The sequence below is a fragment of the Scyliorhinus torazame genome, chromosome 8 (genome assembly GCF_047496885.1).
Source record: "Scyliorhinus torazame isolate Kashiwa2021f chromosome 8, sScyTor2.1, whole genome shotgun sequence".
Classification (NCBI taxonomy): Eukaryota; Metazoa; Chordata; class Chondrichthyes; order Carcharhiniformes; family Scyliorhinidae; genus Scyliorhinus; species Scyliorhinus torazame.
The window spans coordinates 50,313,607-50,332,532 of record NC_092714.1 but is presented as its reverse complement, the minus strand read 5'-3'; the positions used below and the strand labels follow the sequence as shown (position 1 = coordinate 50,332,532).

General features: G+C 46.3%; 1 protein-coding gene across 1 annotated transcript in view; it reads left to right on the top strand.

Annotated features, from left to right (window-relative positions):
* The window catches only part of LOC140427830 (interphotoreceptor matrix proteoglycan 2-like), a 95,443-nt gene that overhangs the window by 42,795 nt on the left and 33,722 nt on the right, over positions 1–18,926 (top strand). Inside the window, exons 11-14 of the mRNA XM_072513574.1 lie at positions 12,267–12,325; positions 13,561–13,581; positions 14,921–15,177; positions 15,289–15,348. Of these exons, the coding sequence (XP_072369675.1) occupies positions 12,267–12,325; positions 13,561–13,581; positions 14,921–15,177; positions 15,289–15,348 (397 nt within the window). The remainder of the gene's footprint in view (positions 1–12,266; positions 12,326–13,560; positions 13,582–14,920; positions 15,178–15,288; positions 15,349–18,926) is intronic.

The following is an 18,926-nucleotide window of genomic DNA, read 5'->3' as shown; positions in this document are numbered from 1 at the left end:
AAAGACAACATTAGCACAATAGCGAGGGGTGGAAGCCAGATATAGAAGCAATTTGGGTGGAGATGAGGAATGAAAAATGTAAGAAGTGGGAATGGTGTACAGACCCCCCCTTACAGTAAAAACACGTTAAGATGGGGTATCAAAGATTAAATAATGGGAGCATGTAAAAAAAGCACCTTGATTATCATGGGAAATTCTAATCTACATATAGACTGGAATAATCAGATGGGCAAAGGTAGTGTAGATAAATTCATACAATGTTTTTGGGATAAATTGTTAGATCAGCTTATTCTGGAGCCAACCAGGAAGCAGGTTAAACAAGACCACATAAAGTGCAATAAGATAGGATTAATTTGTTACTCCATAGTGAAGACACTGCTAGGTTGCAGTGTCATAATATGATTGAATTTTACATTTAGTTTGAGAGAGAGAAGAGTGAGTCTAAGACTAGCATTTTAAACTTAAATAAGGGAAAGATGGCAAAAGTGAACTGGCAAGTTAGGTTAAGGGATAAATCAATAGAGAAGCAGTGACAGACATTTAAGGGGATATTTCAAATACATAGAATATATATCTTCCAACGAGAAAGAAACATTCCATTGGGATCCCACCATCCATGGATCACTAAAAAAGTGAAAGACTGCATCAAACTTACAGAAAAAGTGTATCATTGTGCAAAGATGGATAGCAGGTCAGAAGATTGGCAGAATGTGAAAAGCACCAAAGAATGACTAAAAGATTTAAAAAGCTGGAAAAATGAGGGTCTGCGAGAAAGACTGCCGGAAATATAAAGAAAGATCGTAAGAGTTTCTACAGATATTTTAAAAAGAAAAGGGTTAACAAAGTCCGAAAGAAAGTGCGTTTGTGGGGTTAATAATGGAAAATAAAGAGAGGCAGATGAAATGAACTGGTATTATGCATTGGTCTTCACTATAGAGGATGCAAGCAACATCCGAGAAATAACCGTAAATCAGGAATTTGAAGGGAGGGAGGAACTCAAGAAAATTACAATCATCAGGGAAGTGGTACTGAGCAAATATTCAGAACTGCGGACTGACAAGTCCCTGGGTCCTGATGGATTTCATCCTCAGATCTTGAAAGTGGCAGCTAATGAGATAGTTGATGGGTTGGTTTTAATTTTACAAAATTCACCAGATTCGGAGAAGATTCCATTAGATTAGAAAATAGTAAATGTAATTAATTCTGCGAGACTGGCCACTTTAAGGGCCTCTCTCACCCAGACTCAATTATTAGGCGGGTGGGTGCCCGATAGATCGAGGCAAAGGGGAATTGAAAGATTTACAATTCTAAATCTCGGGCTGCCTCCACCTCTGATGTGCATCCTGGAGACACACCCACACACAGCAGTAGACCAGAAAAGTTCAAGAAGAGTGAGGACGTCTGAGTGAGCACGGAGTGGGGGGGGGGGGGGTCACAATTGTGGTGATGTGCATCAATGTAAATGCATGTAGGCTAGCTAGACACTAGAGGGAGCACCAGAAACATCACACACACACACACTCAACCAATAGATCAATTAGATAGGACAGGACCAATGGACATTCACGATACACACAGAGGTGACACGACCACAGGGGGGCATTACACCAACCCATATATAAAGGACACCACACACATGATCTGCCTCTTTCCAGTGGAGACAGTCAGTGAGTACAGACACAGGGTTGATTCAATATCATTCCCACCACGTGGATTGCAGCAACTGGTTAGTCAGTCTGGGTAGCTATAGTAGGATTAGCAGTAGTGTCGAACCCGAGTAATAGAAGCGTAAATAGTTTAATAAACGTGTTGAAGTTATCTCCACGTCCGAACCTTCCTTTGTCAAGTGCACCACAAGGAAGCCGCTTATGTTACACCTACAACATAACAAATCAACAATCTGTAGCTAGAGGGAATGGAAATGTCAATAATTCACTATTAAAACATGTAATACCAGACACATGTGACTCCTCTGTGACGTTAATCTTCATAGCGGGCCTGCATGCACCCGAACCCCCTGGTGCCCTCTGCTCCCTCCATCACACGGGCACAGTGGCCCAAGATTTAATGTTCCCGGTGCAGACCCCTTATGGGTGATGGCTGTGAGCGTGCTGTCAGCAGAAAGGCAGGAGTCAGACTTTTACAGAAATTGAGGAGCACCAGAGCTTACCTCACAGCGAGTGATCATTGCTCCCACTGACAGTGCCAACACAGGCCCATCACCCTGGAGTGATGCTACACAGACCCTTGGAGAATGGAACAGGGTGGTAGGGGATCGAGTGGTGTGATAGGGCATGGAGTGGTGTGATGGGGAGGGGGGAGATTGGAGGGAAGGTGGGATTGGGGGAGGGGGAATCAGGGGGGAGGAAGGAGGGAAATGGGGAGGGAGAGGTTGAGCTGACGGACGCACCCTGGTCCTATGTGAATCTGGTGTGGATGAGGGCCTCCCTGATCCTCCGGGCATGCCTGACCCTTACCGCTGCCTGTCCTCCATTCTTCAGCTTCTCCAGTCTGCCTCCTCCTCAGACAAGCATGTCCCTCCTCCTGCTTCTCCTCCTCCTCCAGCATGGCACCCACTGCTGTGCTAGGTTGTGGAGGGCACAACAGACCACCACAAAGTGGGAGATCCTCTGGGGGTGTACTGCAGGGCACCACCAAAGTGGTAAGGCATTGGAAGCATTTTTAGCAGCCCGATGCACCGCTCAATGACAGCGTGGATGGCAGCATGGACTGCATTATATCTGTCTTTGCCTCAGTCTCAGGCCTCCGCACCGGCATCATCAGCCTGGACCTCAGTGGTTACCCCTTGTCCCCCAAATGCCAACCCGTCATCCTGGAGTGATCCTAAAAGACGCCCGCGATCTCCGAGTGCCCCAGGATGTAGTTGCCATGCATGCTCCCTGGGTAGCGGGAACACACGTGCAAGATACTGACACGATGGTCAGACACAATCTGAGTATTCAGGGAGTGGAACCCCTTCCTATTAGTAAAGGGCACACCCTGATGCCCCGGTGCGCACACGGCAACATGCATGCCATCTATTGCCTCCTGGACCTGGGGCATCCCGGCCAGGATGGAGAATCCTACAGCTTGGGACATCTTGGTAGGTTTGGTCCAGATTGAAGGTAATGGAGTTGGATGCCCAGCATACAAGGCATCCATGTCCTCCCGGATGTACCTGTCGGCTGTAGCTTGAGAAATGTCGCACAAGTCCCCGCTTGAATCCTGGAATGAGCCAGTTGCATAAAAGCGCAGGACTGTAGTGACCTTCACTGCCACCAGGTGTCCTCCTCCTGCAGGGGAGGACATGGCACAGGTGCCGCACTGTCTCTTTGTTGAGATGGAGCCTCCTACGGCACATGCTGTCCGTCATCTCATCGAATGACCAACTGTCCTGTACACCTTGGGCTGTCACTGGCGTACCCATCTGGTTCCTCCTCAGTCTGATGGTGGGTCGCGTCTTCAGTGTGTGAGACGACCCCCTGCACATGGGGTGCTGCTTCCAGCCTGCGCCGTCGCTGCTGACTCCTTCTCCGACATCTGTCCCCCTCGGCTGCCACCATCAACGCGAGGGCAGCTTTTGCGGGATCCACACCAGCAAACGTTTTTTAACCTGGAAGGAATTGGAGAGGGAGAGAGGCCGACAATCAGCGAGGGCTCCCATCCCGAGACCCTTAAATCCCCCAAGCCCCCTTCACCCTCACCATGACTCTCGCCTACTCTGAGTGCCATCCAGCGAGCCACACACTTGCTGATACTCCTAGAGCTCAGGCACAGTGTTCAGGCTTCAATGTCTTCTTGAGATGTTGTGTACTAATCATCCTCTGAGGCATGGCACATGTACCCTCGAGAAACCACTTGAGAGTTGAGGAATGTTAAGTGTTCTCACAACTGACAAGGCTAATTCATCATTTGCAATCGCCTTCAACTATGCAGCTAGAAGCTGCTCACAGTCAAAGGGAGTGAAATTGAGTTTCAGCATTGAAGGCACAGCAGGGCCATGTTCTGGAAGTGTTTGGTGGGACAGACAGGCTGCAGTTTGCCCCTGAATGGGTCTCCACAATATTTAAAGATGGCTTGAAGTGCTCACTGACACAAAGCCCCCCCCTGCCCAGGGGCAATCCCCAACCTGGAATGTTTGAGCCCCCGACAAGCTTTTGGCCTTGCCCACTATTTACGTGACTTGCCCAGATCCCGCAGGGCACAATGCGGTTGTTGAATTGTGCCCATGGTATATGAATTTAAGTGCAAATGTAATGCAAGGTATGCGGGCCATACATCCCAAAGAAAGGTGAATCATATCAAACAGCATGTCCCTTTCGCTGGTCACAATGGGCAAGTCCAACAGGTTTGTTCCGAATCACTAGCTTTCGGAGCACTACTCCTTCCTCAGGTGAATCTGAGGAACGCTGTCCAACGCCGGCATCTCCACATCATCACAATGGGCAAGATACAGACTGTACCCAATCAGCCCGTGCTTGCAAATCTCAAAGTGCCCAACATTAGATGCGATTGGACAACATTTGCTAAATAATCCTCTAGTGTGTTAAGAATTACACTGACAACTAATTTATGATTGGAAGTCAGGCTTGCAGTGTGGCGCATTTGCATGAACTGTGTATTAGTACTGTGTTTTGCAGAGAAAAATAACACACATTGCACCTGATTCAGCTAAACAAAATAAGCGTTGGTCAATTGCTGGTTCATTCCTCAGGGCAATCACTTGACCAATCAGAGTTAAGCTGCCTGGTTTAAACTTCAAACAATTCTTGGCAGTTAACTGTGAGCCACCATCAACTGGTGCATTCCTCGCACCTACAGCTCTACCAATTAGAGTCCACTTGCCAACCAATCAGCACCTTCTTATAGAATGTAAAGTTGTTGTTTCCCATGACCTCGGTATTCTTGTGATTGTTCTGAAGAGTGCAAGACAAAAAAGTTTCAACAAAATGTTTTTTTTCAGCAATAATCAAGTTCTGTACTAGCAAAAAAAAATATTGTTTGCCATGAGTAGGCTTCACAGAGTATGGAACAATTGAGTAAACTTGACAAGTGTTGACTCTTATAACTGTTTTCATTTCAATTTTTTTCCATTTCAGCTGTCAGCCAACAAAAGTATATTTGTGACTAAAGTGTCTGCTCAGGAAAGATTAATTTGATCAGCCTTGTTTTCTCTATCCACATTGTAAAGTAATTAGTTTGACCTTTGGCACAGATACACATTTGAAACTGCTGGGTATACAACAATGGGATATTATTTATTTAACATCAGTGTAAAATCCACAGTGCAGGTCCCTGAAGTAGCGGGGCAGGTAGATCAATTGGTTAAGAAGGCATATGGGATAGTTGCCTTTATTAGGCACAGAATACAAGAGCAGGGAAGTCATGCTTGAACTGTATAAAACACTAGTTAGGCCATAACTGGAGTACTGCGTGCAGTTCTGGTCACATTATGGGAAGGATGTGATTGCACTGGAGAGGGTGCAGAGAAGATTCACTCAAATGCTGCCTGGGCTTGAGGGTCTGAGCTATGAGGATATTTGAATTGGCTGGAGTTGTTTTCCTTGGAGCAGCAAATGTTGAGAGGGGACCTGATCGAGGTGTATAAGATATGGTGGATAGGAAGGCACTTTTCAATTCGTAGGGGAGCCAATAACCACAGAGTATAGATTTAAAGTAAGAGGTAGAAGGTGAAGAGGGGAGTTGAGGAGAAACTTTTTCCACACAGATGGGAGTCTGCACCTCACTGTCTGAAAGGGTGGTTGAGTCAGAAACTCGCGTAACATTTAAGAAGTATTTAGATACTCACTGGTGCTGCCTTAACCTTGCAGACTATGGGCTAAGCACTGGAAAATGGGAGCAGTGTAGTCAGATATTTGTTGACCATCCTGGACTTGATAGGCCGAGTCGATGAAAATGGTTTGAAGACAACAGAATCAAATATAGGGGTTCCGGTGGCGGGGAGTCACAGGAAAGGTGGCTCCCTCCTGAAAACTTGGAAATAGGCATTTGTAGCCCGAAAATGGACCACTCAGCCAGCAAAACCCCAGCCTCCCCTCCATCCTCCTCCAAGGTCATCCCAGACATGGAGAGATGCCCGCAAACAACTCAAAGAACCCAAGGGACGGCAGAATTAGTGAAAGTCTGGAGAGGAAATTCGAAGCGGGGAAGACGCGGAGCAAAATGGAACCAATCGCAGCCGATCATGCCGGATCACCGACACACACGTCTGGACTACCCGCCAATAAACCAGTGGATGGAGCTCCTAACTCAGGAGCTCCTCAAACACAGGGACGCAATTAAGTTAGAGTTGATGGCTCCCCTCTTCGCCTTCTACCTGGCGCCCTTTGAGGAGGCGGTGGAAAAGACGGAGCAGCGATTGGAGGCGCAGGAAGCGACGATAAAGGAGCTCGATAAAGCAGCAACCGAACAAGATGCTCGGATCACCTCACTGGAGACGGAGGTGGCAAAGTCAGTGATGATGCAAGAAACACTTAAGGGGGCGGTAGAGGATCAAGAGAATCGGTGTCGCCGCCAGAACCTCCGCATTGTGGGTATGCCAGAGAATATCGAGGGCAGGAACCCCACGGATGCTGAGTACTCCGCCATCAGAATCTCCGATCATACTCCACACTACGTGGATGTGAGGTTGGTGATGGGCCAGGCTCAGTGCCCCCCATGGAGGCTGGGCAGGGCCCTCCTCGCCGATAAGGCATCCTGTGAGAGGATATCACAAGCTATCAATGGGTATGTAACGTGCAACCAAAATGGGGAGGTCTCTGGGAGGCGGTGATAAGGGGGTAAATTATTGTGTACAGGGCACTCAAAGATAGGAAGGAGAAGGTGGCCAGGCAACAGCTGATTGACTCCATACTGGAAGTGAATCAGTGATACTCCATGACCCCAACTGTGCTGGAACTACTGGTGGAGAGGAATAAGCTACAAATGGATATTGACCTGCTCCCCACTGGGAAAGTGTGAACCAGATCCGCCACACACAGGGTACTTTTATGAGCATGGAGACAAAGCCAGCCTCCTACTGGCTCATCAGCTGAGAAAGGAGGCAGCCGCGAGGAAAGGATAGGAGTGGCCGTCGAGTTTGCTTTTTATTGATTGACAGGATGTGGGTGTCGCTGGTTAGGTCACTATTTATTGTCCATCCCTAGTTGCCCTTCAGAAGGTGGTGGTGAGTTGCCTTCTTGAACCGCTGCAGTCCTTGAGGTGTAGGAACACCCACTGTGCTGTTAGGGGTTGTGCTGTTCCAGGATTTTGACCCTGCGTGGCTTGGAAGGCAACTTCCAGGTGGTGAGGTTCCAAGATATCTGCTGCTCTTGTCCTTCTAGATGGCAGTGGTTGTGGTTTGGAAGGTGCTGTCTAAGGAACCATGGTGAGTTACTGCAGTGTGCAGGAACACTCCTCCATTCTGACCCACTTGCTCCCAGTTCATTGGCCTTCACTGGAGTGAGGGTGGAGCCGTGCTCACGAGTGGCGGTCTTCAGTGTATCAGAACAGCCAGAGCTTTTAATGGGGTTGGGGACCATTGCCTCCCTGATCATCCGCCGGAAGCTCCTGCTCGGCTGGTGATCAGCAACATCACCCAAGGCCGCAAACTGGCTGTCCTACTTGGTGGAATCCGGCTAAAGAATTTCTCCAGCTGAAGAAAATGAAGTACGCCATCGGAGGAAGGCTTCCACAAAATGTGAAGGCTGTTCACCAACCTGTTGCAACTTGTTCATAACCAGCATCCAATAGAGCAGGGAGGGAGGAGCAGGGGGTGGGGGAGGGACCTAGGACAAGGTAGGGCAAGAGGGAGGGGAGGGAGAAGATAGGAAGGAGGGGGAAGGCGGAGAATAAGCGGTGTGGGGGGGAACATAAGCACCAAAGGGAAAGACAGGACAGGTAAAGGTGAAGAGAACCACAACGGACGAAAGGGCAGCGAGAGAAAGAGCACACTGTGTTGACGCGCACCCCCACCTCCAGCATGGGTAAATGTCAGGAGGCAACCGGGGGGGTGGGGGGGGGTAGGCCGCACAGCAGCAACGGTGGGCCCCCAAAACAGGATCCTTCCCCGCAGCTACACAAAGGCCCATCCCAGGGGAGCACAGACAATTACTGGCCCCCCACACGGTCGGGTGGTCACATCTTGGGTGACCGTCTGGCCCAGAAAGTGCTCAATAACATCTTGTTTTCCTTTTTTTGTTTCTTTTTTTTCCTCTCCGTTTTTTTGTTTACAATTTTTTTTCTGAATGATAGTGGTTGTAAATTCTTGTAGATACATGTTTCGATTTTAACTTGTGCAAAATATTTTATGAAATGTGAAAACCCTAATAAAAATATTTTTAAAAGAATCAAATTTGGAACACGGGTCAGAATTTTCAGAGGTGGTAGGGGTCCTGACGCTGAAATTGGGGAGGGGTGACTCGGCCCAGCTTTGGAGAGCCACATTTTGCAGGAGGTAGCCAATCAGGTGGCTGTCACCTGGCCTCCCTTTCACCATAAGGATGCAGCTTGCCCCAAAGAATTGCCAGCCCAATCAGAGGGTGGCTGGTGGTGGCAATTGCTCGGGCTGCACCCGCAGGATGAAGATGCATCGATGGCCGTCCACCCTCAAAGTCAGGTAAATGGGATCTTGGAATGCTGGGGCCATGCCAGGCAGGGCCCGGTTAGCTGGGTGTGGGTTACTGAGGGCAGCGGCACCATTGCTACGGGGATGGCCAGTGCACCCATGGGACCCTGTGTGGGCCATGTAGCTCCCAGAAAAGAGGGTTCCCCTTGGAACCCACTGGGATGTCGCCAAGGTTGACCTGACCATCTCCCCATGGGGCAGAATGCCCCACAAGCTCTGGAAATATGCTCAATGAGGTGGGTTAGCCGTTCGTTGGTCACTTAAATAGCCCCCAGCTGCTGCCCGTCTGCCAACATTCCTGCCTCTGGCAAAATGGCATGGTGATGGGAGGACATTGGGCACCCCATGCCTATCTCCAAAGAGCTGACGAGTAACAGCCTGTAGTGATCAACTTCATGTGCGTTACTGTGAAATTGGAACTGATGCAAGGTGAACATTGAAAAGTTTGCATCAAGTTGTTTGAACCATTCTAAGTTCAGACTTTATTCTGTATGGGGATGTGGGCGTGTCAGTGTATATGTATGTTGTACGTGTGTCTGTGCATATTTGTGCGTGTGTGAGATGGTGTGATCCCACTGCCGTCCAATAGTGGGCTGCCTTCTGCCGCTGAGAAACACGCCACAGGGAGGCCAGAGAAACTTACCCAATATATTGTATTGTTAGCACCAGCACTGTGTTGGTATCAATATAACAGCAGCTCCCTGTTCCCACATGAGGGTTTGCTATTGCTGACAGTAAATAGTGACATATGTAATGCTTTAAATCTGACGTGGAGTCAGGCTGGTAAATATAGCATTCTGAAAAACCTGTTTCCCGCACAAGTGACAAATCACTGGATTTACACAGTTGACAATATGGCCTCATGACAGTTCAGTAATTAAATCTGTGCTGTTAATGAAAGAGCACATTCAATTTCACTTATCCAGTTGCAGACCAAAAATGACTGTCCAGTGTTTGTCTTCGGGGCCTAAGTTATGCAGCGGATCTATTTTTCCAGAAAATACACCTTATTCATAATTCTTATAAAAACACATTACAATACAATTCAAATGTAGCAGTTTCCAGTGAAATACAAGAACATTTGGTTCAATACAATGCATGGCACACTCAGATGTCCGTAGGGCACAGAGCCCTATTACTGCCTGGGACAAACTGAGACAAAAATCGGGCATTCTTTGCAAATGCAGATTCCAGAAGGGATTTAGGGCTTATTTGAAAGTTCTGATGTCAAATAACTTTGGTAGATCTGGATCTCGCCCTCACTGGGCAGGATACAGATTTGCATATTTAAGTGAGCAGTTAGCCTCACTTAAATATGTCTGCACCAGATTTTCCCAAGGCCGGGGATCAAGCCCCCGCACCTGGGAGACCTTGCTATGGTGCGGTTTAGAACTGGTCCACACAAATGTGGCACAGGCGGAATGACACCTGGGGGATCGGGCTCTGGGGAGGGTGGTATCCTGGCATTTCCAAAGCCAGCCTGGCACCTTGGCAGTGCCACCTGGAGCCCCTGGCAGTGCCACCCTGTCACTGCCAGGCTGGCAGGGGCACAGCCAGTGTGCCAGGCTGGCAGTGCCAAGGTGCTTGGGTGGCAGGTTGCCTGTACCAGGGATCGGGCCTGGGGGTGCCCTGCCCTTACGAGGTGGGGTGAGGGGAGGCTCGACGACCCCCTTACAAATACGTTGGAGGGGTCCGGTAGCTGAGGTGGGAGGTTGAGAGATCGGGGCGGCACCCCGCTAAACGTGCCCACAACAGGACTCTTCCCTCACGTTAAATCTCGGACATAGTGATTGCATAGAGATAGGGCTGGACTTAACAGGTACAGATCAGGCAGGCATGGAAATCGGCAGCCCACCCGCCATATTGAATTTACTAATTAATAAGTTATTCAACTTGTCAACAACCATTGTTTGCTATTTTTGGGTGTCCGGTACATTTTTTGGTCTTTGGACATGAACAGGTTAGGGGTGGCACGATGGCACAGTGGTTAGCACTACTGCCTCACAGTGCCAGGAATCCGGGTTCGATTCCGATGTCGGGTGACTGTCTGTGTGGAGTTTGCACTTTCTCCCCGTATCTGCATGGGTTTCCTCCAGGTGCTCCGGTTTACTCCCACAGTCCAAAGATGTGTAGGTTAGGTGGATTGGCCATGATAAATTACCCCTAATTGTCCAAAGGTTAGGTTGGGTTAGGATAGGATGGGGGATTGTGCTTGGGTAGGGTGCTCTTTCAGAGGGTCGGTGCAGACTCGATGGGTCGAATGGCCTGCTTCTGCACTGTAGGAATTTTATGATTCTTCTAGGTTTAGGAGTGTTTTTCAACAGCTATGACCAGGCCACACAAGAGTCAAAGAAAAGGCCTACCGCAGGAACCATGGCTGAATGTAACAGCAGATTCTGCTGTTGAAGGCGACAGCGTCAATATGTTTTTTATAAACTCAGGTTTTTTTTTGCCTTTTTGAGCTATCAACAGAAGGAAAGTCAGATTCAGGGAGCAGCAGCGCTTTTAAATGTGTAGCTGTGATTGACTTCCTGTTCGCGGAATGACCCCTGTGCTACAAGATGTCCATGCTTCGGCTCCCGAAGGGGCGCAGAGACCCTCCCCCCACTTGCACCCCTAATTGGATTGGATTAGATTGGATTTATTTATTGTCACGTGTGTCGAGGTTGAGTGAAAAGTATTTTTCTGCGAACAGCTCAACAGATCTTTAAGTACATGAGAAGAAAATTAAATAAAAGAAAATACATAATAGGGCAACACAAGGTACACAATGTAACTACATAACACTGGCATCGGGTGAAGCATACAGAGTGTAGTGTCAATGAGGTCAGTCCATAAGAGGGTCTTTTCGGAGTCTGGTGACAGTGGGGAAGAAGCTGTTTTTGAGTCTGTTTGTGCGTGTTCTCGGACTCTTGTATCTCCTGCCCATGGAAGGAGTTGGAAGAGTCAGTAAGCCGGGTGGGAGGGGTCTTTGATTATGCTGCCCACTTTCCCCAGGCAGCGGGAGGTGTAGATGGAGTCAATGGATGGGAGGCAGTGTGATGGACTGGGCAGTGTTCACGACTCTCTGAAGTTTTTTGCGGTCTTGGGCCGAGCAGTTGCCATACCAGGCTGTGATGCAGCCAGATAGGATGCTTTCTATGGTGCATCTGTAAAAGTTGTAAAGAGTTAATATGGACATGCCAAATTCGCTGCTTCCCTGCTGGATGACCACAAATTGGATGTCCGATGCTTGATTGGATGAGCTGCGATATCAGGGCCAGCAGTGAGTTTGCATTCTGCCACTCTCACCCCTGGCAGGAAAAATAAAATCCAGCCCATAGTCTCTTTACAGTTTGATGCAGCTGCATACTAAGGCAGATTTTTGCAGAAGTCCAATGCTAACCAGCAGCCTGTAGTGAGACTCCTGTGAGACAGTCCAAGAAGATTCTTCTCAGTATGTTTAAAACAAATAAAGCAAGGTTCTTCGAAGAAAAATGTTAGTAGTTCATAGTAAATTTCTCATTGATTAAGGTCTCTTTCAGTTGTAATACGGTGATGTGGTAATTATTCTCTGTAACTTTTAAACAATTCCTTTCCTAAGTTAATTATTAATATTCTAAAATTATGATTGTTACCATCTTTTTTAATATAATTACAGATGGAGAATGTCTTTGGAAAATTTCCAGGATATCAGACAGTTAATATCTTGGAGTTCAGGTTTGGGAGTTTAATATTTATCATTTAATGTGTTGTATATTAAATGCCCTGTAATGCTAATTTTCTAACTCCTCGAAATAAGCTTGTTTTGGAAGGAGCGTGTAATTAGGATTCTTTTTGTAAGCGATGGAGCTAGATGAATAAATGTTCCGGTGCAAATTTTGTGGGGGTGGGGTGGTGGGAAGGTTTTTGATGGTGGGGCACTGTTTGACGGTGAGCTGTCAGCACTCGCAGTCATTACTGAGAATGACCATTTAGTTAGGGATTTGCACATTTACCTGCCCACCCACGGAATCCTGTAGTTGCAGGTTGTCACCCAGTGCCCTCTCTGACACAGGTTGCACTCACTCTATCACTCCCCTCCCCCCCCCCCCACCACCCCCCGCCCCCCGTTAAAGCCACCCTACGCCACCAGGAAACCCGTGACGGTGTGCGGTGTGGCTGGGACCAAAGAATCCCACCGCCAGCGAACGGTTGGAGAACTCTGGCCGCAGGATGTTAAATGTCTACTTAATGATTAATTATTTGAGGTGATTTTTGAATAATTTTTTAAAAAGTTTTTTTCTGGAATATTCCAGCTTCTACCTTCAACCCCTTGAGTATGTCACAATTATTTATTTTCTCTGTGTAAAATATTTTGAAAAGTGATTTGATTTTAGCGCTTTTTATTTCCTGGTTGGCTGTCTGTGAGATTTCTTTCATGGGATTGGTTGCTTGGACAGTTAGATGACATCAATGCACCTCAATGATGGGAATCCCCATCAAGGAATGTAGCAATCCATTGTACGGCGAGAGATGTTCTCGCCGCAGAAATCTCTAGATCTCTCAGCAAGGCTTTCTTCGAGGCCATCCACAAGCACCCACGCTTTGCTGCTGACAGTAGACTACAGAGTGTGTAGTATTTCCCCCAGCAGCGCCCTCTTCCCGCAGGTTTCCCGGTAGCATGGGGTGGCTTCAGTGGGAAAACCCATTGACAAGTGGCGGGAATAGAGAATCCCACAACCAGCCAATGGCACGCCACCGTGAAACACGTGGATGTGGAATGGAGAAACCCGCTCTCTATATACTTATTACTCAAAAGCAGATAAGTAAAAATATGCTACCTACCGTCTGACCCATACCAAAATTAAAGTATGCTTTCATATTGAAAAAAAGGATAAATTATATCAAATGTTCAGCTTTTATAAGTTCAATATATTGAAATCTAACATAAATTCTCTTGCCTTCTGTTTTAGGGAACATCCAAATCCAGAGAGGTAATATGATTTAAACAGAGCACTTACAAGACTTCTCTTTAACAAGGCATATTATGCTTTATTTTGTAGAGAAAATGTATTATGAGTACAATTGAAAGATTCTGGTACTTTTTTTATAGGTTTAAAAAGTAATAAAGGATTTTGATGTTTCTAAACCTGTAGATTACCAGATATTAAGCTGTATATTAGATTTTATTCATGTTATCTCCTGCAATTACAATTATCATTAGTTAAATTCTCAGCTCTGGGATTTGATCCCTGGTGTAGTTGCCAGTGTTGTTCTCACAGCAAGCAGAGTTTGGTGTGTCCTAGCATTCCAACCAAAGTTGTTGATTGGATTTTTTTCCAAGAAGAGGAGTTTTACAGATTAGGGTTACATTTGCATTAGTGCATTTTGAATATTTAACCATATTCAAATGTTCCAAAAATTTGGGTGGTCTTCAAACAGTTTCTGGAATGAGAAAAATGGCTGCTCAGAAAATATACTTACTTAGATTGTTTATTGTTTCTCTTCCCACAACTAGTGATATATACGAGACAGATTTTCATCTGATTCCATAGCACGTTTTACCTGGAACAGGCCACAAGCCTGTTGTCAGAGGTTTATAGCTTGAGGGGGGCTGCTCCACACCAAGCATGGCTGACCAGGGGCCCCTCCCTCTCCTACCACCTGCCATTGGCATGGTGGAAGGGTTGGCAGGTTGACACTCAACCTGTTGACCGTATTATAAATGCATCTTCCTTGGCCATCAAGTCCTGGGGTGGGACTAGAACCTAGAACTTCTGGTTCAGAGGCAGGGACGCTGCCCACTGCGCCACAAAACCTCCTGCCTACTTAGACGATAGCCTGAAATAGCTAGGGGCAAATAGTTCTCTAATCCGTAAGTTCATTTCTTTGAGGTTATTTTTAATGGTGTTCCAATCTTGCTTTATTTTCCTTTGGTTTTCTGGGTTTTTGTTTGTGTGGATCCTCACCTCAACCTATCATGCTTGAGCACAGGCAAGGCAAATGAGTGGACAATGTTTTTCTTCTTGGCTTTAATACCAGCGTCTTGCTATGTCAATGGGCAGATGTGTTGTGCCAAATTACCACCTCCTCTCAGCTCTGTGTTGTGTGTGGATTTGAATGTCAGCAACCATGAGGTTGTGTGAAGCTCAGAAAAATCAACTGCTTTGCTTCTGGACTCACTGAATTAACTTACATTTACAAACTAGGCCTCATAAATCCTAGCTTGGTTATTTGCATTAACTCAAGGGTAACTCCATCAGTATCCAAACCCTGTTAACCACTGCTTGCAGTGATTTTATGTTCTGTTAACACATCTTATTTCCTGTACAGCAGTAGCAATGTGGCGGTTCATTACACTGTGACATTTGATGGAAATGCTCGAGCTTTGTCAAACGAAACACTTAATTTCATCAATCTGAACTCCAATAAAGTAGAAGATGACCTTTCCTTTGAAACGGAGAATCAGCGTACAGCTGCGTACACGATAATTGATTTCAGGAATCTCATAGCTGAGGCCCTGCATAAGGAAAACCTCATGGGAAATGCAGCGCTGACTTTTAAGCCAGAGACTCTTCAGCTTATGAATGGTAAAATATGTTAATTTCCAATGAATAAGCTTCAGAACTGAGAAATGTATTGGAGGTCAAAATCTGAAAGATCAGACAAAAAAGAATTAATTTAATTGTCTTTTCCTTCAGAACATTCAACCAGTCTTACACTTGGAGGCATGAACTTTGACCCAGGGAATCGAGCAACAGGTATCTCCTTTTTCAGTTTTTTATGTTCTTTTTCCTCCTCAAAAATATACAATGACAGAATAGAGATAAATCTATACCGACAACATGAAGTATCCCAAGCAGAGGCTAGAACAGAGCAGATGGAATTCTGAATTCTCTTTACATTGACTTGGCATGGTGCCTTTCATCGGGACATGGTGAGTAAACTAAGAAACAAAGTTTTATTTACACAAAGGTTTTGCACACTACCTGGTAGATCCCTACTGGGTTCCTATTCTGGTTGGTGCCATACTGGCCGGCCTTTCATACATTGGCTAATTGAGAGACCCAGCCCCTAGCGGGAGAGTTCCTACTCCTCATGGAGAATGGGGAAGACAGACATTCCCATCCCGTGGGTTCCGTGTGGGATATTACAGTGAACCCTATCTCAAAAGAATGTTCATTAATCCTCCACAGCAAGTTACATTTTCCTTAGTCTCTGCCCTTCCTCTCAATGAAATAAAGGACTGGCGGATTTTTTACAAGTTGCATGTCTGGCATAACAGAGTCATCACATTTTTTGAACACCAGGATGACCTGTAACACACTGATTAATTCAATGTCAACTAAGGCCTCTCGTCACGACCACTTATGGTAGAAGTTTGAAATAATTTCTAATATGGATGCAAAACTTGAAAAAACCCCACCATATGTATAAAGTATGCATTTTAGCTTATTGTGGAGTCTGATCCATATCCTATGTACTTAAGGTATGGATCGGTACTTGGGACTACGATGTGGTGGCCATCACGGAAAATTGGATAGAAGAGGGGCAGAAATGGTTGTTGGAGGTTCCTGGTTATAGATGTTTCAATAAGGTTAGGGAGGGTGGTAAAAGAGGTGGTGGTGGGGGGTTGCATTATTAATTAGAGATAGTATAACAGCTGCAGAATGGCAGTTCGAGGAATATCACCCTAATGAGGTAGTATGGGTTGAAGTCAGAAATAGGAAAGGAGCAGTCACCTTGTTGGGAGTTTTCCATAGGCCCCCCAATAGTAGCAGAGATGTGGAGGAACAGATTGGGAAACTGATTTTGGAAAGGTGCAGAAGTCACAGGGTAGTAGTAATGGGTAACTTCAACTTCCCAAATATTGAGTGGAAACTCTTTAGATCAAATAGTTTGGATGGGGTGGTGTTTGTGCAGTGTGCCCAGGAAGCTTTTCTAACACAGTATGTAGATTTTCCGACCAGAGGGGAGGCCATATTGGATTTGGTACTTGGTAATGAACCAGGGCAAGTGATAGATTTGTTACTGGGGGAGCGTTTTGGAGATAGTGACCACAATTCTGTGACTTTCACTTTAGTAATGGAGATGGATAGGTGCGTGCAACAGGGCAAGGTTTCCAATTGGGGGAAGGGTAAATACGATGCTGTCAGACAAGAACTGAAATGCATAAGTTGGGAACATAGGCTGTCAGGGAAGGACACAATTGAAATGTGGAACTTGTTCAAGGAACAGATACTACGTGTCCTTGATATGTATGTCCCTGTCAGGCAGGGAAGAGATGGTCGAGTGAGGGAACCATGGTTGACAAGATAGGTTGAATGTCTTGTTAAGAGGAAGAAGGATACTCATGTAAGGCTGAGGAAACAAGGTTCAGACGGGGCGCTGGAGAGATACATGACAGCCAGGAAGGAACTGAAGAAAGGGATTAGGAGAACTAAGAGAGAGCATGAAAAATCTTTGGCAAGTAGGATCAAGGAAAACCCCAAGGCCTTTTACACATATGTGAGAAATATGAGAATGACTAGAGCGAGGGTAGGTCCGATCAAGGACAGTAGCGGGAGATTGTGTATTGAGTCTGAAGAGATAGGAGAGGTCTTGAACGAGTACTTTTCTTCAGTATTTACAAATGAGAGGGGCCATATTGTTGGAGAGGACAGACTGGTAAGTGTCATAATATACACCAGTAAATCATGGTGCAGACACACACACTGATGGACACACAGCAAGACCAATCAGCACACACATCACCGCAGCCAATCACCAGTTAGAGCACACTCACTATATAGACAGAGGGCATCCGAGTTCCCGCTCATTCAGGATACAGCCTCTCAGAAGGACAGAACTTACAGCTTACATCACAGATCTTCACCATGTGCTGAGTGCATAGACTGGTTAGGACAGGCATAGGTCTTTAGTTTAATCTAACATCGTGTTAACCTACAGTGAAAGTATATTCAACAGTTTATAACTTAATAAAATAGTGTTGTACTATTTTAAGTGTTGGTGGCCTGTGTGTGTTCCATGGATCCAGAGCACCCAACACATCAGTAAGCTCAAGGAGATACTTGTTAGGAAGGAAGATGTGTTGGGCATTTTGAAAAACTTGAGGATCGACAAGTTCCCCGGGCCTGACGGGATGGGAAGCAAGAGATGAAATTGCAGAGCCGTTGGCAATGATCTTTTCGTCTTCACTGTCAACAGGGGTGGTACCAGGGGATTGGAGAGTGGCGAATGTCGTGCCCCTGTTCAAAAAAGGGAACAGGGATAACCCTGGGAATTACAGGCCAGTTAATCTTACTTCGGTGGTAGGCAAAGTAATGGAAAGGGTACTGAGGGATAGGATTTCTGAGCATCTGGAAAGACACTGCTTGATTAGGGATAGTCAGCACGGATTTGTGAGGGGTAGGTCTTGCCTCACAAGTCTTATTGAATTCTTTGAGGAGGTGACCAAGCACGTGGATGAAGGTGAAGCAGTGCATGTAGTGTACATGGATTTTAGTATGGCATTTCATAAGGTTCCCCATGGTACGCTTATGCAGAAAGTAAGGAGGCATGGGATAGTGGGAAATTTGGCCAATTGGATAACGAACTGGCTAACTGATAGAAGTCAGAGAGTGGTGGTGGATGGCAAATATTCAGCCTGGAGCCCAGTTACCAGTGGTGTACCCCAGGGGTCAGTTCTGGGACCTCTGCTGTTTGTGAGTTTCATTAATGACTTAGATGAGGGAGTTGAAGGGTGTGTCAGTAAATTTGCAGACGATACGAAGATTGGTGGAGTTGTGGATAGTGAGGAGGGCTGTTGTCGGCTGCAAAGAGACATAGATAGGATGCAGAGCTGGGCTGAGAAGTGGCAGATGGAGTTTAACCCTGAAAAGTGTGAGGTTGTCCATTTTGGAAGGACAAATATGAATGCAGAATACAGGGTTAACGGTAGGGTTCTTGGCAATGTTGAGGAGCAGAGATATCTTGGGGTCTATGTTCATAGATCTTTGAAAGTTGCCACTCAAGTGGATAGAGCTGTGAAGAAGGCCTATGGTGTGCTAGCGTTCATTAGCAGAGGGATTGAATTTAAGAGCCGTGAGGTGATGATGGAGTACTGTGTGCAGTTCTGGTCGCCTCATTTTAGGAAGGATGTGGAAGCTATGGAAAAGGTGCAAAGGAGATTTACCAGGATGTTGCCTGGAATGGAGAGTAGGTCTTACGAGGAAAGGTTGAGGATGCTTGGCCTTTTCTCATTAGAATGGAGAAGGATGAGGGGCGACTTGATAGAGGTTTATAAGATGATCAGGGGATTAGATAGACAGTCTGAGACTTTTTCCCCGGGTGGAACAAA